This window comes from Mastomys coucha, unplaced genomic scaffold (assembly GCF_008632895.1).
Source record: "Mastomys coucha isolate ucsf_1 unplaced genomic scaffold, UCSF_Mcou_1 pScaffold6, whole genome shotgun sequence".
Classification (NCBI taxonomy): Eukaryota; Metazoa; Chordata; class Mammalia; order Rodentia; family Muridae; genus Mastomys; species Mastomys coucha.
Genome location: NW_022196912.1, coordinates 47,446,703 through 47,469,104, shown reverse-complemented (window position 1 = coordinate 47,469,104; position 22,402 = coordinate 47,446,703). Strand labels below are relative to the sequence as shown.

Genomic DNA, 22,402 nt, shown 5'->3' with positions numbered 1-22,402 from the left:
ATATTCCATGCTGCAGGAAAGCTCCATTAAGACAGGAAAAAAGTATATAACGTAACTATTCCTCAAGACTTCAATCAAAATGAATCAAAATGAAGGAAAAACATTCCAGGAATGTATAGTAATCCAAATCTATTAGCATTATTTGCTATTTTATTCTCTATGTTGCATATTTTTTTTCTGGTCAATAAAGTTGGAATTACAAAAGCAAAAAAAAAAAAAAAAAAAAAAAAAAAAAAAAAAAAAAAAAAAAAAAAGACAGGAAGTAAACAACTTAAATTAGCTTCAGGAAGTCCCTGAAACCTAACAGATAAGCCAAGATGTAAAGACTCAGACAAGCCCAGCTGCCAGGAAGAAACAAAGACTAGCTGTGTTACCTAGAAAAGGCTCAGATAAATTGAGCCACCTAGTCATACAGTATGCTCCAAGTTTCTAGCTTTTGTAAACTGTCACCATGCTGGGATGGACTCTGAGGACACAACTATCTTTGAGTCATTGCACTTCTGTATGAAACCCTTCACCAATAGTCCTGTAAGTTACAATAAAATTCATTGGTTCACAAAGTTGAACTTTGTGTCATCCACACTGTGGTCTGTCATAGGTCCCTTTCTGGGATGATATGTGTGTTGTATCTCCCCAGGAAAAGTCAACACAACACAAATCCACACCTCAAACTAAGGATCTATTAACAGTTGATAGCTGCAAAGGAAGGAGCAGTTTTCTTTTAGGATGAGAACCCTGGTAGATTGACCATGCTCCCATGGGCGGTTCCACAACCATTTGCATATAGAAAGCACTAATTTGGATTCTGTGGTATACAGACTACTTTTCTATACGCTTGACACAGGCTAGAATCATCTGAAAGGAAGGAACCTCAATTTAGAAAACATTTCCATAAGACCCAGCTGTAGTGTATTTTCCTAACTAGTAATTGATGGGGAGGACCCACACCATTGTGGGTTGTACCATTCCTGGGCTGGTGGTCCTAAGTTTGATAAGAAAAAGGTTGAGCAAGCCACTAAATAAAACTCCTCCAAGGTCTCAGCATTAGCTTCTGCATCCAGGTTCCTGTCCTAATTTCCTTCAATGATGAACAGTGATATGAAAATGTAGGCCAGATAACTTCTTTCTTCCCAAAGTTGCTTTGGTTGAGAAGGCTAGGCAGATTACATGACAGATTTCAAATAGGCAGTTAGGGAGAATAGGTCTAAAACCTGGGCAAGCCCAGGCAAGTCAATTACTAATAGAAAAAAACCCCAGGCTCCAGCATTCAGGCCCAGGTAATGGAATGTCCCAGCCTCTGGCCTGAAGCAAGGACAATGGATCAGCAGCAGTTTCCAGACTTTCTCAGCTACTTCCTCAGTAACAGTTCCCAGGCCTCTCCAGCAAGTTTCAAGCCCCCACACTCTGGTAATGGAATGTCCTTAAAGATGGACCTTAAAGATGGACATAGAGGTCACCTACCCCAGAATTCCCTAATGTGCTTGAAATTAGGCCTACAAGCTCACTTGGTTGTCTCTCTCTTCTGGTAATGGGAAACCCCAGCACGCTGGACTTCAGCAGAATAAGACATTCTGTGTTTACATACTATGTGAGTCCGTGGTATCATTCTTCAGCAAATCATGGACTCTTACAGGTCATGGTGTTTCATCACAACAATAGGTAACCCTAAGACATGGGTTAAAGACAAAGTCTGGGGATGTGGAGGGATGAATGATCCAGGAGGCATTTAATGAAGGAGGATAGTGCATGGGAGAAAGTGACTGAAAAATATATGTTGAGTGTATGGATGAAACTTTCACAGAATAAATAAAAATGAATATATTTTTAAATTATTGAGGATAAATTTTTTTTTGGGGGGGGGGTTGGTTTGTTTTTCAAGACAGGGTTTCTCTGTATAGCACTGGCTGTGCTGGAACTCACTCTGTAGACCAGGCTGGCCTCGAACTCAGAAATCCACCTGTCTCTGCCTCCCAAGTGCTGGGATTAAAGGCATGCGCCACCACTGCCCATCGAGGATAGATATTTTAAATAAAAATAATCTAATTTGTAGGGCATAGACTACTAGCTTATCATTGAGTTTTCACATAAAAAATAAGACATAAGAACTAAAACAATCAGAGTTTAACATTAAGACCACTTGTAAAACAGTAGTGTAAGAAATACTAAATTGTAGTTCCTAATAAATTACTAAGAGATGTTCCATGACAATTAAGTTTTTAAAAGAGTTAAAATTTCTGTTTCCAGCCTAACAGAGTAATTGAAATGGGATTTACCTGTTTGGTTTCAGACCCTGGGACAAGGTGCTAAGGTGCATATTTTACATACCAAAGCAGGCCTGGCCTCCAGGTTCTCCCAGCATCCCTCAGTCCCTACCTGGCATACCCTGCCCCCATCCCTGAACTTTCCAGCCCAGGGACTGGGCTCCCCTTCCTCTCTAGGCTTTTCCCTATATAATCCAGACATTTTGGTCTCTCTCCCTTTTTCCTTTCCTCTCCTCTCGTCTCCTCTCCCCCCCTTCTCTCTCTCTCTCTGCACACCCACCCCTTTCTCTCTTTCTCTCTCCCTTATGCCCCACCCCCTTTCTCCATGGCAACTTCCCTAGCCTTGCTCCTTGAGGCCAGTAAACTTGGCCACCAGAGAGCAGTTTCCCAATAAACCTGCCTTTAATATAATCTAGTCTGCCTTAAATTGGCTCATTTCACTGGCGGTAGAAAAATAACCTATCACTACCTTCTAACTACTTTTTCTCCAATACTGGAGAGCAGACAAGCAGGACTGTAACTTTAAAGTTGTTGAGGTTTCACAAGGGCTCTGCAGTAGCCTAGCCTGACCCTGAACTCCTGATTCTCTTGCCTACTAAGGGCCTGGATCACTGGTATGCACACCCACACCTGACAATGAACTGAGCTTTATGACATAATTACCCAGCTTATTGGCAAACATACTTAGAGAAACTATCATGAGAGAGTGTGTGTGAGAAACCCCAGCAGAATACAATGAGGACAGTGAGTTTATGAGACAGTTTTTTTGTTGTTGTTTTTTGTTTTTGTTTGTTTGTTTGTTTTTAGGTTTTTCGAGACAGGGTTTCTCTGTGTAGCTCTGGCTGTCCTGGAACTCACTCTGTAAACCAGGCTGGTATCGAACTCAGAAATCCGCCTGCCTCTGCCTCCCAAGTGCTGGGATTAAAGGCGTGCACCACCACAGCCCGACTATGAGACAGACTTAATGAAAGCTGAGGATAGACTTTTGAGCCTATGTTAAAGAAAAAAAGAGAAATTTAAACTTCCAGAGAAGTCTATATGGTACTTTTAAGGGGTGGAGGGTGGGGGAGACATAGTTACATAAACTTCTATATAGGACTCTTAAATATTCAAATGAATATGAAGTTAAAAATTCATAAAAGGCATTAAGAAAGGCCAGGCCAAAAAAAAAAAAAAACAGCACCAGAAAGTCTACTAACAAGTAAATTTCTGGACTCGGAAAGTACTGCAAAATACTTCAGTGAAAGCCAACAGGGCCACTGAAATACAGGGGCAGTCAGTACAGCAAAGATAGATGATAGATAGATAGATAGATAGATAGATAGATAGATAGATAGTTAGTAATGAGGCTGAAGTAATTTTGGTAAAGGTTCCTCTAAGCTGCCTGCCGTGAAACACAAGGTGAAAAAATCAAGCTTGGCACACAAGTATTAGAACTGCCCAAGTGTAATATTTAATACAAGAAGACAAAACTCCATAATATCCAACCTAAAACACAATGACCAATATCCATCTAAACATTATCTGAAATAGGAGACCAAAGACATTAGGTCATATATTACAACTAGTTCATACATAAAAACATTATAAATGGACTATATAAAAGTTTATGAAGGGGTACAGAAAAGACTAAGTGAGTACAGTTCTTTCCTTGTAAACAGGAGAAACCCATTTTGGAATCCCAGTATTTACATAAAACCAAGCAAAGTGGCAATTATCTATAATTCCAGCACTAGGGAAACAAAGACAGGTGGATCCCAGGAGCTCACTAACCAGCCAGACTAACCAAATCAGTAAGTTCCAGGCTCAGTGAGATCCTCCTTCAGAAAGGTAGGCAGAAAGGAGCTCCTGGAGAGACTGGTCAAAAGAGAAGAGCACTTGCTGTTCTTGCACAGGACTCAGGCTCAGTTCCCAGCAATCATGTGGCAATGCACAACTGTCTGCAGCTCTAGTTCTTGGAGGTCTGTTGCCCTTGTCTGGGCTCTGTGGGCACTGCACACACATGGTGCACACATATAAGGCAGGCAAAACATTCATACACATAAAAATAAATAAATCTTTTTAAAAAGGTGGAGAGGGACACAGTAGGGAGGGAGGGAAGAGAGAGAGAAAGAGAGGGAGGGAGATCAGATAAATTTGAGCTGAAAAAAGTTATTTAAATTTAGTAATGACTACAAGATTTTTGCAACATTAAGTACTGTAAAAGAAAAGAATCAGAAGTTAAACTACCCACCTTAACCCTCCCCACTCATCCCTTCCCAAAAAAAGCAAAGGTCCAATGATATGCAGGACAACACCAAGAGTTTGAGAAAGTATTTCAAGACAAAAAATATCTTTAATTTGATCTTTTAAACAGTCCAGCATCAGGAGTAATAAACACATCGAAAACACATATCCAAGAATATAGTTGATCCAAAGTCAGTGATAATCGCCAAAGCACATCAAGAGTTATAAAAAGGATGAGGCAAAATGAACCCTTAAAAGGGTCCAGGGTGGAGGACGCATTACACAGGGACGAAACAAAGAACAATGACATCAAATATCGTAAAATAAATATTAAAGCACAAGAGTGAGCTTAGACCTTTATACCAAGCTGAAGATAATGAAAATACAAGAAATACATTTCAGATTATCAATGAAGAATTTACTGCCACTAATCCTTTGCTACAAAGAAGTTACAAAAATCCTTCATGATGAAAGAAAATAATAACCAAAACTAATCTCTGCTGCACAAAAAGACATGAAGAGAGCCAGAAATTATAAATATCTATTTGAGTATTTTAAAAGTTAAGATCTGTTTAAAAGACGATTGCCTAGGCAAGAATAGTAATAAAATTATTTTGAAGTTCATACAATGTATGTGAATAATTAGCATAAAAGATGGTATGAGTCAATGGATACTATATTATGGTAAGTTTAAAATATTATAAATAAATGATGGTAACTTAAGTATCTATATCATTAAATTTTGAGACAATCACCACAGAAAACTAAAAGATACAGTTAATAGAGAATCTAAATGAAAAGCTAAAAAATTGCTTAATTCCCACAAAAAAAAAGGCAGAAAAATAAGGAAAGGAGAAAAATAAGGATACATATATAAACAGAAGAGAGAAGGGAAGCCAGTCTAATAATGTGAAAATTGCATTAAATGTAACTGCTTTACATTCAAATTCAGACAAAAATCTGAACTGACTTTAAAGGAGGAGGAAAGTCATTCGTAACTAGGAAAGTACACCTTAAAGGTGCACAGATACATCACTGGGGAGGCAGAGGCAGATGAATTTCTGAGTTCGAGGCCAGCCAGAGCTACACAGAGAAACCCTGTCTTGAAAAAAAAAAAGGTACACAGATAATCCATTAAATATGAGTAATGTGAACCACACAGAACAAACCTGAAAGCGACACACTATATTACTATTGAGGTAAAACATTTGGATGATAACAACCTTAAATGTTCATGTGCTGAATAAAAACACACAAAGAAAAAGCTGGGGAAAGTGAAAAAAAGAAAAGAGTTGGGGACTTTACAACACTTCATTTATTAAAAATAACTGTTCAATAAAAAGTTAACAGAAGATTAAAAAGAGGATCAGTAAGGCTAGACCGTAAGGCACAATCAATTAAAACTACTCACAAACTGTGCTCAAACTAAACCATATTCTAAGCCTTTAAAGAAACATGTTTGTTAATGACATGGGTGTCTCTCTACATGGTCCTGGCTGTCCCTGAACTCACTATGTAGAACAGGCTGGCCTCAAACTCTTCCTACTGCCTCTTCCATCCTCAGATCCATCTACCTCTTCCTACTGAATGCTGGGATTGAAGACATGCACCACCACCACACCTGGCAAATATAAGCTTATTTTTGAAAGCTGATATTGCCCAATACATTCTCTTTGACCACAATGAAATTAAATTAGAAAACAGTAACAATAATAATTGAAAAATCATCTATTATTTGAAAACTGGAAAATATCTTTGAAATAACCAATTAGACAATGAACTAGTAAGGTAATCAGGAAAAAAAACACTACAATAAGTGATATAAAATAAAATATATGTACATTGTGAAGTAGGTAATACATTATTAAGTACATATTAATGGGCAAAAGAATAAAAGCTAATGAAATAAGCATTCACTAAAGGAGGAAGGAAACATGAATAGAACAGAAATTAATAAAAGATAAACTGCCTACATTTGTGAGAGCGGTGACAGCAGACAGCTCTTTCAAACATTAAAATATGATAAGAAAATACTTAAAGGATGTTGGTAATATTGATGAGTTAAACAGCATGAATACATTATTTAATAGATATATATCAACAAAACAGTGACAAGAAGCAAATTGAAAACCTCTATTATCTGTCAAATAATTTGAATTTATAAACATTACCCAATATAAAACTTATCAAATATTTAAGCAGGGATTGAAACTAATCATTACAAACTCATAGTTAAAAGGAAACATTTTTTCCAACTTATAAGTTCAGAATTCTAGAACTAGATAAAACATTAAAATAAATGAAAAATTACAAACCAAAGTCTCTCATGAACACACAGGCAAAAGGCTTTATCAAAATAATATCAAATGAAATTATGCAATATCAAAAAGGAAATCCATCATAATCAAGCACTGCATGTCTCAGAAATGTATGGTTAGGTTAACATTCAAAACTCAATTTGTCAAGTTTCCCATGCTCATAGATTAAATGAGAAAAATCAGGTGAGTTTTCAATACCTAGAAAAGGTCATTTTAAAAACATAATATACACTTCTGTTACAGGCCAAATACTCTATAGAGTAATATCAAAAAACATGAGTTCAGAATGGTCCAACTTCACATCCATGAGAACTATAAAATACCTGCTGTGAGAGATTAAAGTTGAGCTATGTAAAGTTAGAGAAGGAAGTATCGGTCAGAAAACTCAAGGTAAGGATTTACTGATTACACACAAAGCCAAATGAAATCCCAGCAGGTGTCGTTCCAGCTTCCAGATGGATGAAAAGAACACAGCTCACACTCTGGACAAGAGAAAGAAGAGAAAAGTTCTATCCAGGCACAAACCTTTCTTAAAACTGTCAAGCAGCAGGAGTTAGAGTAGCAACCTGCCCAGACTCCCAGGAAAGAAGGCCAGCTTGAGGGACACACTGGACATGAGCAGCTGAGTACCCAGAAAAATCAAAAGCATACACTAGGGAAACTATTTGGCTAACATTTTTATTGATTTTTCTCAAAGCTGAGTGTGTGCTAACAGGAAAAGAACTATGGAGAATACATATACAGAAACATACCTATCTGCAGGCCGTTCTTCACAGACTTCATTCACTACAGAGTCCATGAATGCATCTCCCACATTATAAGCTTGGGGGAGGAAAACAGCAGGCACCAAGGGATGCAATCCTAAGTTGATCTTGAATCCCATCCCTTCTACCAACTTTGGTACGTGTGTGCGAAACTTAAAGCACTGTGAAGAGTTTAACTACTCTGTCGCTCTGTGAACACACCTGAACTGCTCACAGAGCTAGGGAAAGGAGATGTGTGGATGGTGTAGGATGAGGGATGATCCTTCAGTCCTAAGACTGGTGAATAGAATCCATGTTCACAATGGAAGCTAGTAGAAACACTGAAAACTCTCATTGCCAAGAATCACTACATGGTGGCTTCCAGTCTGTCATGTGGATATGTCGCCATGTCAAGTGCAAAAATTGACCCAGGTAGAACTAGAAATGTGCAAACTGCAGACTTTATAAGCCAAACTGTCTTGCTGACAGCTGCAACTTGTTTTCATGGCTTAAAGTTCCAAGGAAATTATTTAATATGCCAGCCTTCTAAAGGGCAGACCTGAAGATTAGTCTGTTGGCAATAGGCCAGGATTTGGGAGGCAGGGTGTTTTACACCCTAAAAAGGCTAATCCAAAAAAGTATTAGTTGGAGACAATCATACCCACTTCATATTCAGTATGAAGCACTAGCATTAAATAATTGCATTGGCTTCAGTTTAACCAAAGAAGTGGTGAATCTAGTCCGAGTATTCAGCAGAGCTTCTGTGAACAGAAGGCATATCTGAGACAGGGACTTTACTTCGTGTGGTCAAGTAAGATATGCTTTTGTCCTGCCTACTCTCCATACAAAACTAAAACTGACACTAAGGTCACTCTGTGCACAAACTATCTTCATCTATGTATGAAATCCAACTGCTCACTTCTGCTTGTGAATCATGAGGTCCAAGTTAACCTATTGCCAAACAGGAACATCACGTCATAGAGCCAAAAGGTATAAGAGGTTCAAGTACGTCATCTTAACAAAGATGTAGACAACTGGCACATTTTAAAAGCTATGCACCTGAAGGGCTATTACTCAATGGTAGAGTACTTGTCATGGCAGGAAAGCCTGCTTCAATTCTTAACAGTAGAACAAGCAAAACTTTTGGGAAACTTTAGTGCTAGAAGTTACAAGCCAATGTGACCAACATAATGAAACCATCACAAATAAAGGAAGAGAGTTTTACAATTCACAGCTCAAAGATAGAACACTTGCCTACTATGTGTAAGATTCTAAGTATAGCATTAAAATTTTGAGAAAGGGAGCCAGCCGAGCCGGGGTGGGGAGCAGAAGGAAGGAGGGAGGGAGGGAGGTAAGGAGGGAGGGAGGTAAGGAGGGAGGGTGCACTTTGTAGCTGGGTCAGGCAGGTGGCACTGCTGTACTGGGAAATAGCCTGGATTCTCTCTCCAGCAGCTACCAGACTTTTTAAGAAGCTGCTATTTCTTTTCTTTCTATTGAGTGTTTTTAAATCCCTCTTGGCCTATAGCAAACCACAAATGTGAGAGTCACCTTTAAAATCTGAACGTATATAAGACCATCAAAACCACAGCATTAAATATCCATCTAGCAAAGGGGATCAGAACAAGCAAAGAGCAGATCCAAAGGCCCCACCCACAAGTCTGCTTCTTTGAGCAGCTGCTCCCCACTACAAATCACAGAAAAAGAAACTGAACAGACAAACAAAGCAACTGTAGCCAGAGCCTCTAGGAGACTACATTATCCCCAGGCCAGAGGCATGAGGAGTGAGAAGCTTGCAGGGGAGAGCAGTGACATGGGAAGGTTTTCCTTCCCCTTTAGCTCCTCAATACCAGGGTGGAACCACATCTTGCCTCCTCTGCCCCGACCTACCACAGGGTCAGACAACTCTGGTTTGCCCCTGGGCCTTCTGCTACAGCTCTAGCCTACCTCAGTGTCTCTGCCTTACCTACAACCTTCTGAGCCTCACAAAACTTGTAGGATTCGACAGGCACCTCTGTCCTCAACTATAAGAGTGCATTCTTTCCACTTCAGGAGGCTCCTCCCACTTGGCTTTTACCTAAGCAGCTGAGTTTGGAGTAAGAGGAAAGAAAAGAGCCTGGGATGCAGGCACAAGAACAGCTGCACCAAATCCCATGATAACTGCTCAGCAAACTTAAACTACTCGGGTCTGCACTCTCACTGCTGCCACCTGCACTGCAGTTCTTATGAGCACTCAATTCAATGGCTACACCACTGTCCCTTGTCCCTGCAGCACGCTGCCTCACTCATGAACTAACATTTTCCTTCCTTCCAAGCACTGAGAGCGAGCAACAACCAAGGCACCATTCTAGCAGCTTCTTTAGTCACTGCGTCCTCCACTGCTTACAAACAACTCAGCAGTTTTTCAACTTATTCTCTACAACTGGCCTTACTTCACAGGATTTGCTTCTGCACCTCTTAGGCCTTTAGAGCACTAAGGAACCCACAGAAGCACTGCCCTTCCTTGGACAGAAAGCTTTACCTTTGTCAGTTTTATGTCCTTGCACAAATGTGCCAAGTGTCTGGGATGGTATTCATTCAACTTATGAGCCACAAAGCTTATCTGTTTCACAGATGCAAGCAAAAGGTATATGATGCTGGGTCCAAGAAACAGGATTTTATCATCCATAATACAAAACCTAATTTTAGCACAGTATCGCTGACATTCACCTTGCCCTACATGGCCCTCTACCCGAGGGCTCTTGCTTGATGCTCTGTATCATGAGGGTTTCTATCACAGTTGAAGAACATCAAAGTTGGAAATGGATCGTTTTCAGAGCAAGCAGAACAAGTCTATCCATCTGTTCTTTGTCTGCAGTCATTACTTCATCCCTTAAGGGAGAATATCCCTGGGAAAGAGACCAGAGAAAGAGCAGTCAGAGCTTGCATGCTTGTCAAATTCTGCAAGAAGACTCATGGACGCTCACGACTCATAACAGACTGCTTCAGCCAAATATACTCCTATCCAATCTATTATCAGAGATGCTGAGAGATAAATAAATATGATACATATGTTTTGGGGAGAAGAAAACTTACAATCTCTATAAGCAGACATTAACTGTCTATATACAAAAAAGTATGTAATTCATTTCAAAAGCTCTAAGGTTAGCAGAAGAATCTAGTAATGTAATAGGATACAAGATTGTTTTAGCTAAGGGTTCCTATTGCTGTGAAGAGACACCATGACCACAGCTACTCTTATACAAATTTTTTTTTAATTGTTACTGGCTTACAGTTCAGAGGTTTAGTCCACTATCATGCTGGGAAGCATGGCACATGTAAGCAGACTCAGTGCTGGAGAAAAGAGTCAGAGTTCTACATGTAGACCAGCAGGCCAGCAGGCAACAGGAAGAGAGAGCAACAATAGGCTAGACATGAGCATCTCAAAACCACCTCCAGTGATACACCTCCTCCAAGGTCACACCTGTTCCAAAAGGCCACACCTCCCAGTAATGCCACTCCCTATGAGCTTATGGAGGACACTTTCATTCAATCACCACAAAGACCAAACACCACTATGACTGCTGTCATGTGCCCTAGCAACAAGGAATTAGATTTTTTTTTTTAAAAAAAAAAAGAAATTATTGTTTTGATAGCATTAAAAAATGTAATAATAAAGTACAAATCCAGCAAAATTATATACAGGATGTATAAGCAAAGAACTACAAAATATTGATTAACTAAGCCACAGATGAAGTCATGAAAATCAAAGTATTCTTTCAATCCTATACTGAGGTTTCAAAGGATGGTCCATTTTTATTTTCCTGACAAGTTGAGAAGCCAAATGAAAATTTCTTCCCTTGAGTTCCAGTGTCATAAGCAGAGTTAACTACTTTAAGTATTCTTTGGAAAAGCACTCTTTCTAAAATTTAAAGGGTGATTTTCCACAGTTAAAAATTATCTTTACATTTATACACTTTTCCCAAACATTTTCAGATACAGTTGATTAAAATATTTCATAAATTAATTTTTTTACTTATAAACTCATCAAAAGTATAGTATCAGGACTGGCCACAAACTTTTAGGAATTAAAACAGATATGCAATAAAAATATAACTAAAGGGAAAATTTAACTTCTGAAAAACAATTTTGAACTTTATTTCGGGGTTAGATTCACATACGCTTCTCAGTTATCACTGGAAAAAGCAAATTATATTTCTAGTTTATAAGGTAAAAAAATTAACCTATGAAATTATTTTGTAACATAAAACCTTATCTAAATCACCAGCTGCAGCAGTTTTCAAAATTAATATCTTATCTGAACACTTGTATTAAGTGTACAAGTGTGAAAAAAAACCTGTTACCATGGAAACAGAATCTTCATAAATTCTAACATATGTAATTTTTTATAAAAATAATGTAATCTATTTTCTCTCCAGACAGGATTTCTCTGTGTAGTCCTGACTGTGCTGGAACTCACATTAAGATGACACTGGCCTAAAACTCAGAGATCCATCTGCCTTTGCCTCCTGAGTGCTGGGATTAAAGAAGTGTACCACGACACCCAGTTTTTTAATCCAATTCTGAATCTAGTGCTTATTACTATTATTACTACATCATTTGTTAAAAACCAGAGGACTTTAAAATTACCTTGTGAAAATTTTAGTAACATAGAAGTACTAAACATTTGTGAATTTAATAAAGTAAAACCATTAGACTAAGTATTGTATTTTAAAAGCTGCTATTTGTGGTTTCTCATGTGTCTTTAATCATATCTCAGTTACAGAGGGAATGCACAGAAATGTCCAGACTTAAGCTTTTTTCTACAATTACTACTTACATAAAACTCATATAGTTTCTCAAAATAACTTTACTTGTAACATAGTAAAGTCATTTCATTTAGAATCACAGAAATATTTGTTAACAACAGCTGTACTGTTGCTTAAATTACAAATTTTGTATAGCTAATAAGTAGAGAGTGAACTTAGATCAGTGTTAAAATCATAGGCTTTCATAATTTTCCAAAAAGATAGGCCCACTAGCTCAAAAAGTAGGCTCCCAGGGCTATAATAGACTGATACAACATACCCACACTTTGGGAAATCAATAGATTTCTCTTTGCCTTTATTTTTTCTACTTGACCAAGATATTTTGACAATAAACCTAAGCAAACATTTAACTCTCTAACAGAAGAACACTATATAGACTATATTAATAATTTCCATATTCCAATCATAATTCTCAATTAAATGAAGGTAAGATGTTCCCTCTGACTGTAGTTTTTAGTTTAAAATAACATTCTTGTATCATCTGTCTTTAACAGATGATAACATATCTTTATGTTATCTGTCTTTAACATATCTGTCATTCTAACAAGATTCTTCTCTATAGCTTTGAAAATGCATAAGTAATAAGTAGCCAAACATATTCATTTTAGCATTACCAAAACCTTAAGACACAAAGCTATGCAGGATTTTTTTCAAAATTCACAACAAAATGTCCATATAACTTTCAATTTCTAAAGAATACAATTCAAACCCATGAACTTATCAGCTATTCTTCAATAAAACTTCAACACTAGCAATAAAAGATTTTAAAAGTACATATTACTTTTTGAAATTATAAAAAATAATTCTAGTGTCAAAATTTTTTAAAACTAGGATACAACATTTTGAAAACTCAACACTATTCCTAATACTGGAAATAAGTAATGATTAATACTCTAATAATACAGCCATCAGTACCATGCTCCATTTTGGCTCAATGGGTAATTAGTCTTTTAAGAATGTGTATTTAGTTCTGATTCATTGATTCCCAATGCCAAACATTAAGAAAATAGTCTAATGTCTAAGACTGTCCTGCCCCAGAATCCAAGTGGTGGAAAGAAAGAACCAATTCCTGCAAGGTATCCTCTAACCATGACATGTGCACCATAGCAGATGCACACACATACATACAGAAATGTAATTTAAAAAGTAAACTGGTTAATACATATATTTCTGCCTAAAAAAAGTATGCACCTCACTAACAAAAGTAGAAATGTATTTAAAATTACTAACAATTGATAGAAATTTAATTTTAAATTAATGTATTTTATTTTTATATCATTCTTTTGTTATTTTTAACAATCATCTTAAACAGCTTAGCTTTATACCCTATGAGAATATATACATTTTTCTTTACCACATATATTTGCCAGCAGCATTAGCAATCACCATATACAATATTTACGAAAGATCAATCCACCAAGAAATGTGACCATGTTAAAAACAGAAATAGCCCACTGAGATAAAATATTAATAACAAATGGTCCGTACACACATATACATAAAAATATCAGTACAGGTGTGGACTGAGAGTACCATGTCCACATGTTCTACCATTATGCAAGCAATGGAATGTTTACAGTGTTTTGTGATATAATCTCCTTAAGTCTATGTGATCAGTAACATGAACAAATGAATGAAATGAATGAATATCTGGGTGAATGAACACTGAAGTCAGTAAGTAACAGTAAGATGATTACAATTTAAAATACAAAGAAATGACTTGGATACAAACAAACTAGTTGAGATCAAACCTGGTTCACTGCAAAAGATTCAGGGCTTTCTATCTGTAGAACAAAGAACCTCAACCCAGAGCACACACAGCTACTAACACAATCCAGTTACCAGCTTAAAAATATATTGTTTTTACAATGTAACCTCCCTGACACACACATACACAAAACAAAACCAGAAACACACACAAAAAGAGAGAGAGAGAGAGAGAGAGAGAGACTATTTTCTTAATGTTTGGCATTGGGAATCAATGAGCCAGAACCAAATATACATTTTTAAAAGACTAATTTACTCATTTTCTATTTAAGAGCAAAAAACAACCAGTTTAAAAACTTAGGCTTTTAAAACAGCATCCTTATATAAAGCCATGGATGGGGGGGGAGACACCCCTGCCATACATATGAAGCAGTTTAAGCCAATACAACTAGCCAATCAAAATTAGTGAATGCACTGCATCTCTCTGCAGTGGGGAGAAGCGACAAGGTAGGCTGTCACTCTGCAAAAGCTGCTCGAAGCAGGCTTCCCTCTCCAGAGCAGTGCCCTTCCTTTTCAGAAGCCTGGATCTGAATGCTGTCTCTGGAGACAAGAAGGCTTCAGTATGCTAAATTACTTTCATTACGCATTTTCAGAAGCTCCTTGACTCCACAGTAGGAAGAGTGAGAGGCTGCTGCAGCCGAAGCAGCACTGCACATTCTATACATTAGCAGGGCTGCTGAAACAATGGCACAGTACAGACACATTTCCATTAAGGTCGTTGGGAAGAGATTTTTATAACCCCGAGCCTTGTACTTTCAAATCAACAGAATGAATCAATCAAAACTGGAAATGCTTCAACTACATCAGGAACTCGTCAAATCTTTAGCAGAGGTAAGATGTGTTCCTTATTATAGTATATAGGTGCTTTTGAAACAGCACAGTGGAGCAAAATTACTTTGGAATTTTTAGCCTAAATTTTTAAGAGTTTGATTGTTTTCCTCTACTTATTGGTAAATATGTAATTTTTAAATTGATTTCTTTTAAAACATAATGTATTTTAAATGTAATTTTTAGGGTGCACTGTTAAACAACATTCTCTTCTGTTCTCTATAATGAACTCCAAAAACATAAACTCTTAAGTCTTGTTGGATATATCAAATATTTTTAATGTCATTAATATAGCATTTCTCAAGTGCTAAAAGAACATTTATATGTCTTATAAGAAGCCAGTTTACTCTTCGGCTGTTTTATGTTAAGATTATAATTGGGCATGCTTACTGAAAATTATTTAATATGAAGTTAAGATATTTTTTACTACCATTTACATTTCACCCACATGAGCAATTCATCAAAAGAAATTCATAGTGTCTTATCACAGAATCTGTTTTAATGAGTTAAAGTTCAAACTATGTGCTAATAATTAAGCAAGCTGCAATATTTCCCAGCATGCGGGAAATGTTACATTTATTACCAAGGGGGAAATGGCAGTATGTTTACTGAATACAAACTGTTCATAAGCTCCGAACATTCAAAATCACTTGTAAGAGAGAAGAGAAATATTTTTAAATTACTGTCTTTCTCATGGTTATATTTCATTGCAATTCTGCTGCTCAATAAGGTAACATAATGCCATTTTTTATTTTGAAAAAGAGATTTTTATTTGAAGAAGCCTCATTTTATGACTGTAGCTATAGCTATAACAATACAGTTTGCTTATTTTGAGAACAAATGCTACATGGCTTAATTTTTTTAACCAAAGTAACTTGTGATTAATTCAAAATTATTAGGATACCAATTCCTTAATCATTTTTTGCCTTTTTCACAAGGGCCCACAACTAATTCAGTATACACAACTGACAATTTGAAGAATGCAACTGACTGAGAGGCTCCCTAGCTCTCTGAACCACAAACTACTAGATATTCTTATAACACGATTTTAAGACACTAAGGAGTTAAAGCCTCAGCTTAGCTGTGCTGGGACAGAACAAGCTGACAGCATCCCAAGACGATGCTACATAGAATAACCACAAAAAGAAAAAAATAGAACTGTAAGAGCCTGAAGACCAACTGGTGAGCGTTTTAAAAGGAAGATCTCATACTATAATATAGCAGAATTATGGACACTATTGATTCTGCAAGAAAGTGAAGCAAAAACTTCAAAAAGGAGGATGTCATGACGTACCAGCAAGCAAAATGAAGCTTTAGCAAATGTTTTCTGCACTATTTAGATATTCATATCAATTGGTATGACTAATAGAGTTTTCCATCTGAGCTTTATGGCCAATTATGCATCCTCTTCTAATGAGAACAAACTGAATTAAATAGCAGATGGTTTTTATCAAAAGAGCATGTACTGGATTTAAAATATAAAGCAAATTATGTGATCGAGAAATCATTTCAAAACAATGAGACCTGCTGCAGAAAGAACCTGAAAACATGGATATCTAAATGCATTTTAGAAGCTAGAAACGTGATGTTTCCTTTTCTATTTTCATGTATTCTGGAAAATAAAGAGACACAATCTTGTATTTCTTCGGAAAGAAAATGCAATTTCTATCATTTGATGAAGTTTCATTTGCCTGAAAATTATGTGCTGTTCTTTAGAAATCCGTTAGCCAACTAAATCTCACAATTCCTACAACTGAAGTACTCAAATAGCAAGTGAATGAATTCCTACAAAACATGAAATAAAACACAGCTACTCCACTGTTACCAGGAAAAAAAATTCATGTCAAAATTGTCAATGACATCATGTATCAATTTCTGGAAAACTACCATGGTGAGCCAAAAGGCCCATAAAGCAAGAGCAAACAGGTAGGTCAGAGGATGCATGGAGCCCCATAGAAGAAAACACATGTTTTCTATCATTGCTGTTGTACTTGACAAGTGTACTTTATTTAATTATAAATGTGATATGACAAAAACAAAGACCTGATGTTCAGTCTGCCAGTTCAGAAAATTTAGTTGTCTTAAAATTGCCCATTTTCATGGGATTTCAGTAAGCTGAGCCATTTTTATATGATCAACATGTACCTGGTAATATCCATTCCAACTGAAATGAAAGTATTGTCATGTGTTTCTGAAATACTAATAACATGTATAAGGTTGTCAAAGGTAACATCAATTTAAATGTCATTGTGAATTTTGAAAACCATTAATTTTTATACTTCAAAATGAAGTATTTTGCTATTAAAATGCTATACCTGAAATGTGAAATATACTTGGATGTATAAATTCATATATTAAGCTGAATAACCTCACTGCAGACATTTCAGGCCAGAAAATCAGGTGTCATTTTTATAAATGATTCTAAACTCCTAAAAGACATATTTGCAAGAATTAGTCAAAACTGTTTATTTCAGAACTTTTCTTCAAAATTATTCACTGGCTGATATGAACAAAATATTTCACAAGTAATGTGTAACTTAAAAGCTTCCTCAAAAATGGACTTCAGAATATTTTTTTAATTTCATTTTTCTACCCCACAAATTATTTAAGCAAAAGAACTGAATACACTCTATAAAATCACTTCAAAAACATTTACTTCTTAAATACATATGAAATTTCAATTTCCTCTTTAAACAATACACAAGAGGGTGTGGTCACAAAATAAATCAGCCACAGGATTACTTTTTACTAAGCTTGTGGCTTTTTAATTTAGCATAATGTCTTTTTGCCCCCCAAATTTCTATAAGTCTATTATAAAACGTAGTGGGCATATTTACCATGACAAACAAAATTCCCATCATTTTCCTCTTTCTTTGGAAATAATCCCAAAGTCCACACTGTTGACATCTTAGAGAATCAGCTAGAGTCGTTAGGACAGTGGGAAGACAGTGAGAACGAATTAGTGCTGTGTGGTATTTATCCTTTCAAATGAACACTTGTCCCTTCATTTAAAATCTCACAGGGATAATTACACCTACACTAATCATGCTAGAGCACATTGAGATAGCATTTACATTCCATCCACTCACAACACTGCTTTAAGTGAAATCTTAAAGCATTGGACTAGAATTAGGTTTGCACTCTGAGAAGTCGTCTTATTCAGAAGCACTTTCTCTGAAAAATGAACACTCCAGCTATTCCCAATGAAGTAAACCCTTACTGTATAGACAGTAATCTGCACTGCAGAGGAACAATCCCCATGGTTATTTCCTCAAAACAGAACAATTGCCCTTTACACCAAAAACAATGTAGTCCTGGTGTTTCCCAATTCTAAATTTTGCATCAGTAGTTTACAAAATAAAAAAATTAAACTAAGAACATTATAAAACAGATCTTATTGTTTACAAAGAATATCATGCTTTGTATATCACTTAAACTGCCAAACACCAAATATTCTATTTGATTTTCTAGGCAAAACACCAACTGCTCCAAAAGAATGTGTTTTTCTCCTGCTCTGGAAATCAACATGCAGTCTGAATCAAACGTCACAGTGCGAGATGACATTGATGACATCGACACCAATATGTACCAACCACTGTCATATCCACTAAGCTTTCAAGTGTCTCTCACTGGATTTCTCATGTTAGAAATTGTGCTGGGACTTGGCAGCAACCTTACTGTATTGGTACTTTACTGCATGAAATCCAACTTAATCAACTCTGTCAGTAACATCATTACGATGAATCTCCACGTACTTGATGTAATAATCTGTGTGGGATGTATCCCTCTCACTATGGTGGTCCTTCTGCTCTCACTGGACAGTAACACTGCTCTCATCTGCTGTTTCCACGAAGCCTGTGTTTCCTTTGCAAGTGTTTCGACAGCAATCAACGTTTTTGCTATTACTCTGGACAGATATGACATCTCTGTAAAACCCGCAAACAGAATTCTGACAATGGGCAGAGCTGTAATGCTAATGACATCCATTTGGATTTTTTCTTTCTTCTCATTCCTGATTCCCTTCATTGAAGTAAATTTTTTCAGTCTTCAAAGAGGAAACACATGGGAAAACAAGACACTGCTGTGTGTCAGTACGAGTGAGTACTATACTGAGCTCGGGATGTACTATCACCTTCTAGTTCAGATCCCCATCTTCTTCTTCACAGTTATAGTCATGTTGATCACATACACCAAGATACTCCAGGCTCTGAATATCCGCATAGGCACTAGATTTTCAACAGGACCAAAGAAGAAAGCCCGAAAGAAAAAGACAATCTCTCTAGCCACACATGAGACCACAGACATGTCACAAAGCAGTGGTGGGAGGAATGTCGTATTTGGAGTGAGAACTTCAGTTTCTGTAATAATTGCCCTCCGGCGAGCCGTGAAACGCCACCGGGAACGACGAGAAAGGCAGAAAAGAGTCTTCAAAATGTCGTTATTGATTATTTCTACATTTCTTCTCTGTTGGACACCAATTTCTGTTTTAAATACCACTATTTTATGTTTAGGCCCAAGTGACCTTTTAGTAAAATTAAGATTGTGTTTTCTAGTCATGGCTTATGGAACAACTATATTCCATCCTCTCTTGTATGCATTCACCAGACAAAAATTTCAAAAGGTCTTAAAAAGTAAGATGAAAAAGCGAGTTGTTTCCATAGTTGAAGCTGATCCCATGCCTAATAACGCTGTAATACACAACTCATGGATAGATCCTAAAAGAAACAAGAAGGTTACCTATGAAGACAGTGAAATAAGAGAGAAATGTTTAGTACCTCAGGTTGTCACAGACTAGAGAGGAGTCTCAGCACCACCAAATACATTCAGAAGAGTTTTAAATTTAAATTGTAAAAATGAAATTACTGCCAAATGTAAGAGAAAACATTCTAGGTATTGGTTATGTTGTAAATTTTCAATGTGAATGTCAATTAGATTAGGTCATATATACTCAATTTCTTCATTATTTAATGTATTTGTTGCATGGCAGTTTGTTAAAAAGTAGTATCATGTGTATATTTTGTCAATATTATGTCCATCAGAAGATATCCATGTAAGTCATATTTTCTAAAGAATAAATACATAGCCTTAAAACAGTGTATAACTTTAAAATGTAACTGACACAGGTATCTGCGTTTTTAAAAACAATGTATGAAGTCTATTATTTCTAAGCCACGAACTACAGATATATTTATATGATGACAAGTTGCATAAAGTATTTAACACAAAAAAATTATAGGCTCAAAAAATCAAAGCAAGATTTTCTGTACCACTATGCTATGTTTCTGATATGACCGACTTGTTATAATATTTTAACAACAAAATAATGAACTATATATAAACCTTATTTCTTTTGAATGTAGAAAATATAGACTATATTAGTATTTCAAAACCATGAGTCAATGAATAAATAAACCCTGTATATGCACACCAAAATAGGCAAACTTTAAAATTCAAGTTTACTATAAAAAGAAAAGATACTGAATTCTATTACGAGGGTAATATGTCTACTATACAGATGAGCCAACAATAAAGGGAGGGAAGAAAGCCACAGTAACACCAGCCTTATTCCTCCTTCCTCATTTGGCCTAATTCTATACCAAATGTCCTAGGCTAAAAGAAAATACTGGTCTAAAAAGGCTGCAATAAAGTAATTTTTCATTTAACTCTATGATTTTGTATACAAGACGTTAACCACACAAATAGGAAGACTGAGCAGAAGAAGTGAACCATTTCTGTCACTGTAGAAAAGCCTAACACAGCCAGATATTTCTAATTTTGGATACATAGCAACTTATGTGAGGCAGAATTTAGACAACTTTCCTTTCCAGCAGCTGTTTCCAGTCTCCAGGAGATTAAACCAATAATAACTTGTGTCACATTTCTGTTCCACCACCATGTAACTTAGACATTGTTCTCTTAAATCCTCAATTCTTATTGGAAAATTATTATTCACTGTAATTATAGATTGTAATTATAGATTGCTATTTTCATAGCAAACAAGAATTTCTTACTTGTTATAATAATCTGGCAATGCATAGTAATACCAAAACTTAGCAACAACTTATTTAAAATATGTAAGTACCTGCTATATGTAACTGAATAGCTTGACAATAATTATTCTATATTTTAAATACTATATTCATTAAATGAAGTAACATACTTTTTAAATTTAAAAGGTCATATTAGACAACTCAATACATATCACTTTTTACACAAGGGTGAAATCCATCTAATCAGCTTTACTGACTAGCCTCATCCCTGGGGAAATGAGTGTGATACAGGAGCTTGAAATCACCAAGGTTTCTTGAACATTAAACTGATTTATTTTGATTATAATACTAAAGTGTCAAAACTCGGCAAAGGCCCACCTTCCTTCTGCTTTATGAAATTTAAAAAATGCTGCAGTTTGATAAATTGTAGCATAATCAAATAAAATTTATTTTTGAAACCTAAAATTAAGACTTAATGGTGTTAAGAATTTTTTCACTCAATAAATACATTTGGCCTACAATATATCCTAACATCTTAATTACAACTTTTAATACATTTTGTACTTGGACTGCCAAACATAAGTTAAAATACTAACACCTAGATTTATAAAATCTTGATTTTAAAAACTAGACTGCTTGTAGAGTTTGTGTTATGAAACCCCTTCACTGTGCTTTCAGTATATTTAATCATGAGGTTTATAAGCATTCTAAAGACTTTAGTATAGAAACTGAGTTTTCAAGCATTCTGACCTTCTGAATTAGGGAAGAATAGCAAACATGTAACTTCGCCCTGAAAGCTGCTATTTGTTCATTGGATATCAGAGTTCTATTTACTGACTTACAACAAACAAAATCTGTACCTGTCCACACCTCACCCAAAACCTCTAGTAGCTTTTAATGTGTTAAACAGTATATAACTGTGAGAAGCAGTGCAGCAGAGAATACATAACCATCTGCAACTGCAGACTTCTTGGTAAAAGAGAGCTTAGCTGACCTCAAGTTTTCACTGACTTAGACTCTACTGAAAAACAAAGCATTGTTTTCCTCGGGGTGTCTTTAACTTTGATGCTATTTCTTTTCTCCTTTTTTCCTTAGTAATTTTATCCCAAAGACCATTCTTGCTAATTTCTCCTTTTATAATGAAAACTCTTTTTGCAAATACAATAGAGGCAGGAGGGAACTTGGCATGGACTGATTCTTATAATTCTACTTTTATACCCATGTGCTTCCAATCTGCACTTACACAGATGCTAACGGCTATGCTATGTTACATAGATGCTAAGGTCTATGCTATGTTACACAGATGCTAAAGGCTATGCTATGTTACATAGATGCTAAGGTCTATGCTATGTTACACAGATGCTAACGGCTATGCTATGTTACACAGATGCTAACAGCTATGCTATGTTACATAGATGCTAACGGCTATGCTATGTTACATAGATGCTAACGGCTATGCTATGT

General features: G+C 36.2%; 2 protein-coding genes across 6 annotated transcripts in view; one reads left to right on the top strand and one right to left on the bottom strand.

The window, feature by feature from the left end:
- Positions 1 to 22,402, bottom strand: part of Cog5 (component of oligomeric golgi complex 5) — a 305,629-nt gene that overhangs the window by 218,973 nt on the left and 64,254 nt on the right. The window lies entirely within an intron of this gene.
- Gpr22 (G protein-coupled receptor 22) lies at positions 14,522 to 21,559 on the top strand. Of its 2 annotated transcripts, XM_031357465.1 has the most exons (3): positions 14,522 to 14,951; positions 15,887 to 16,874; positions 18,420 to 21,559. In XM_031357465.1, exons 2-3 carry the CDS (start codon positions 16,789 to 16,791, stop codon positions 19,741 to 19,743), a joined length of 1,410 nt encoding a protein of 469 aa, XP_031213325.1. In that variant the 5' UTR covers positions 14,522 to 14,951; positions 15,887 to 16,788; the 3' UTR covers positions 19,744 to 21,559. The 2 variants fall into 2 exon arrangements, with proteins under 2 accessions (XP_031213325.1, XP_031213326.1); XM_031357466.1 differs by lacking the exon at positions 15,887 to 16,874 and having other exon boundaries at positions 18,420 to 21,453.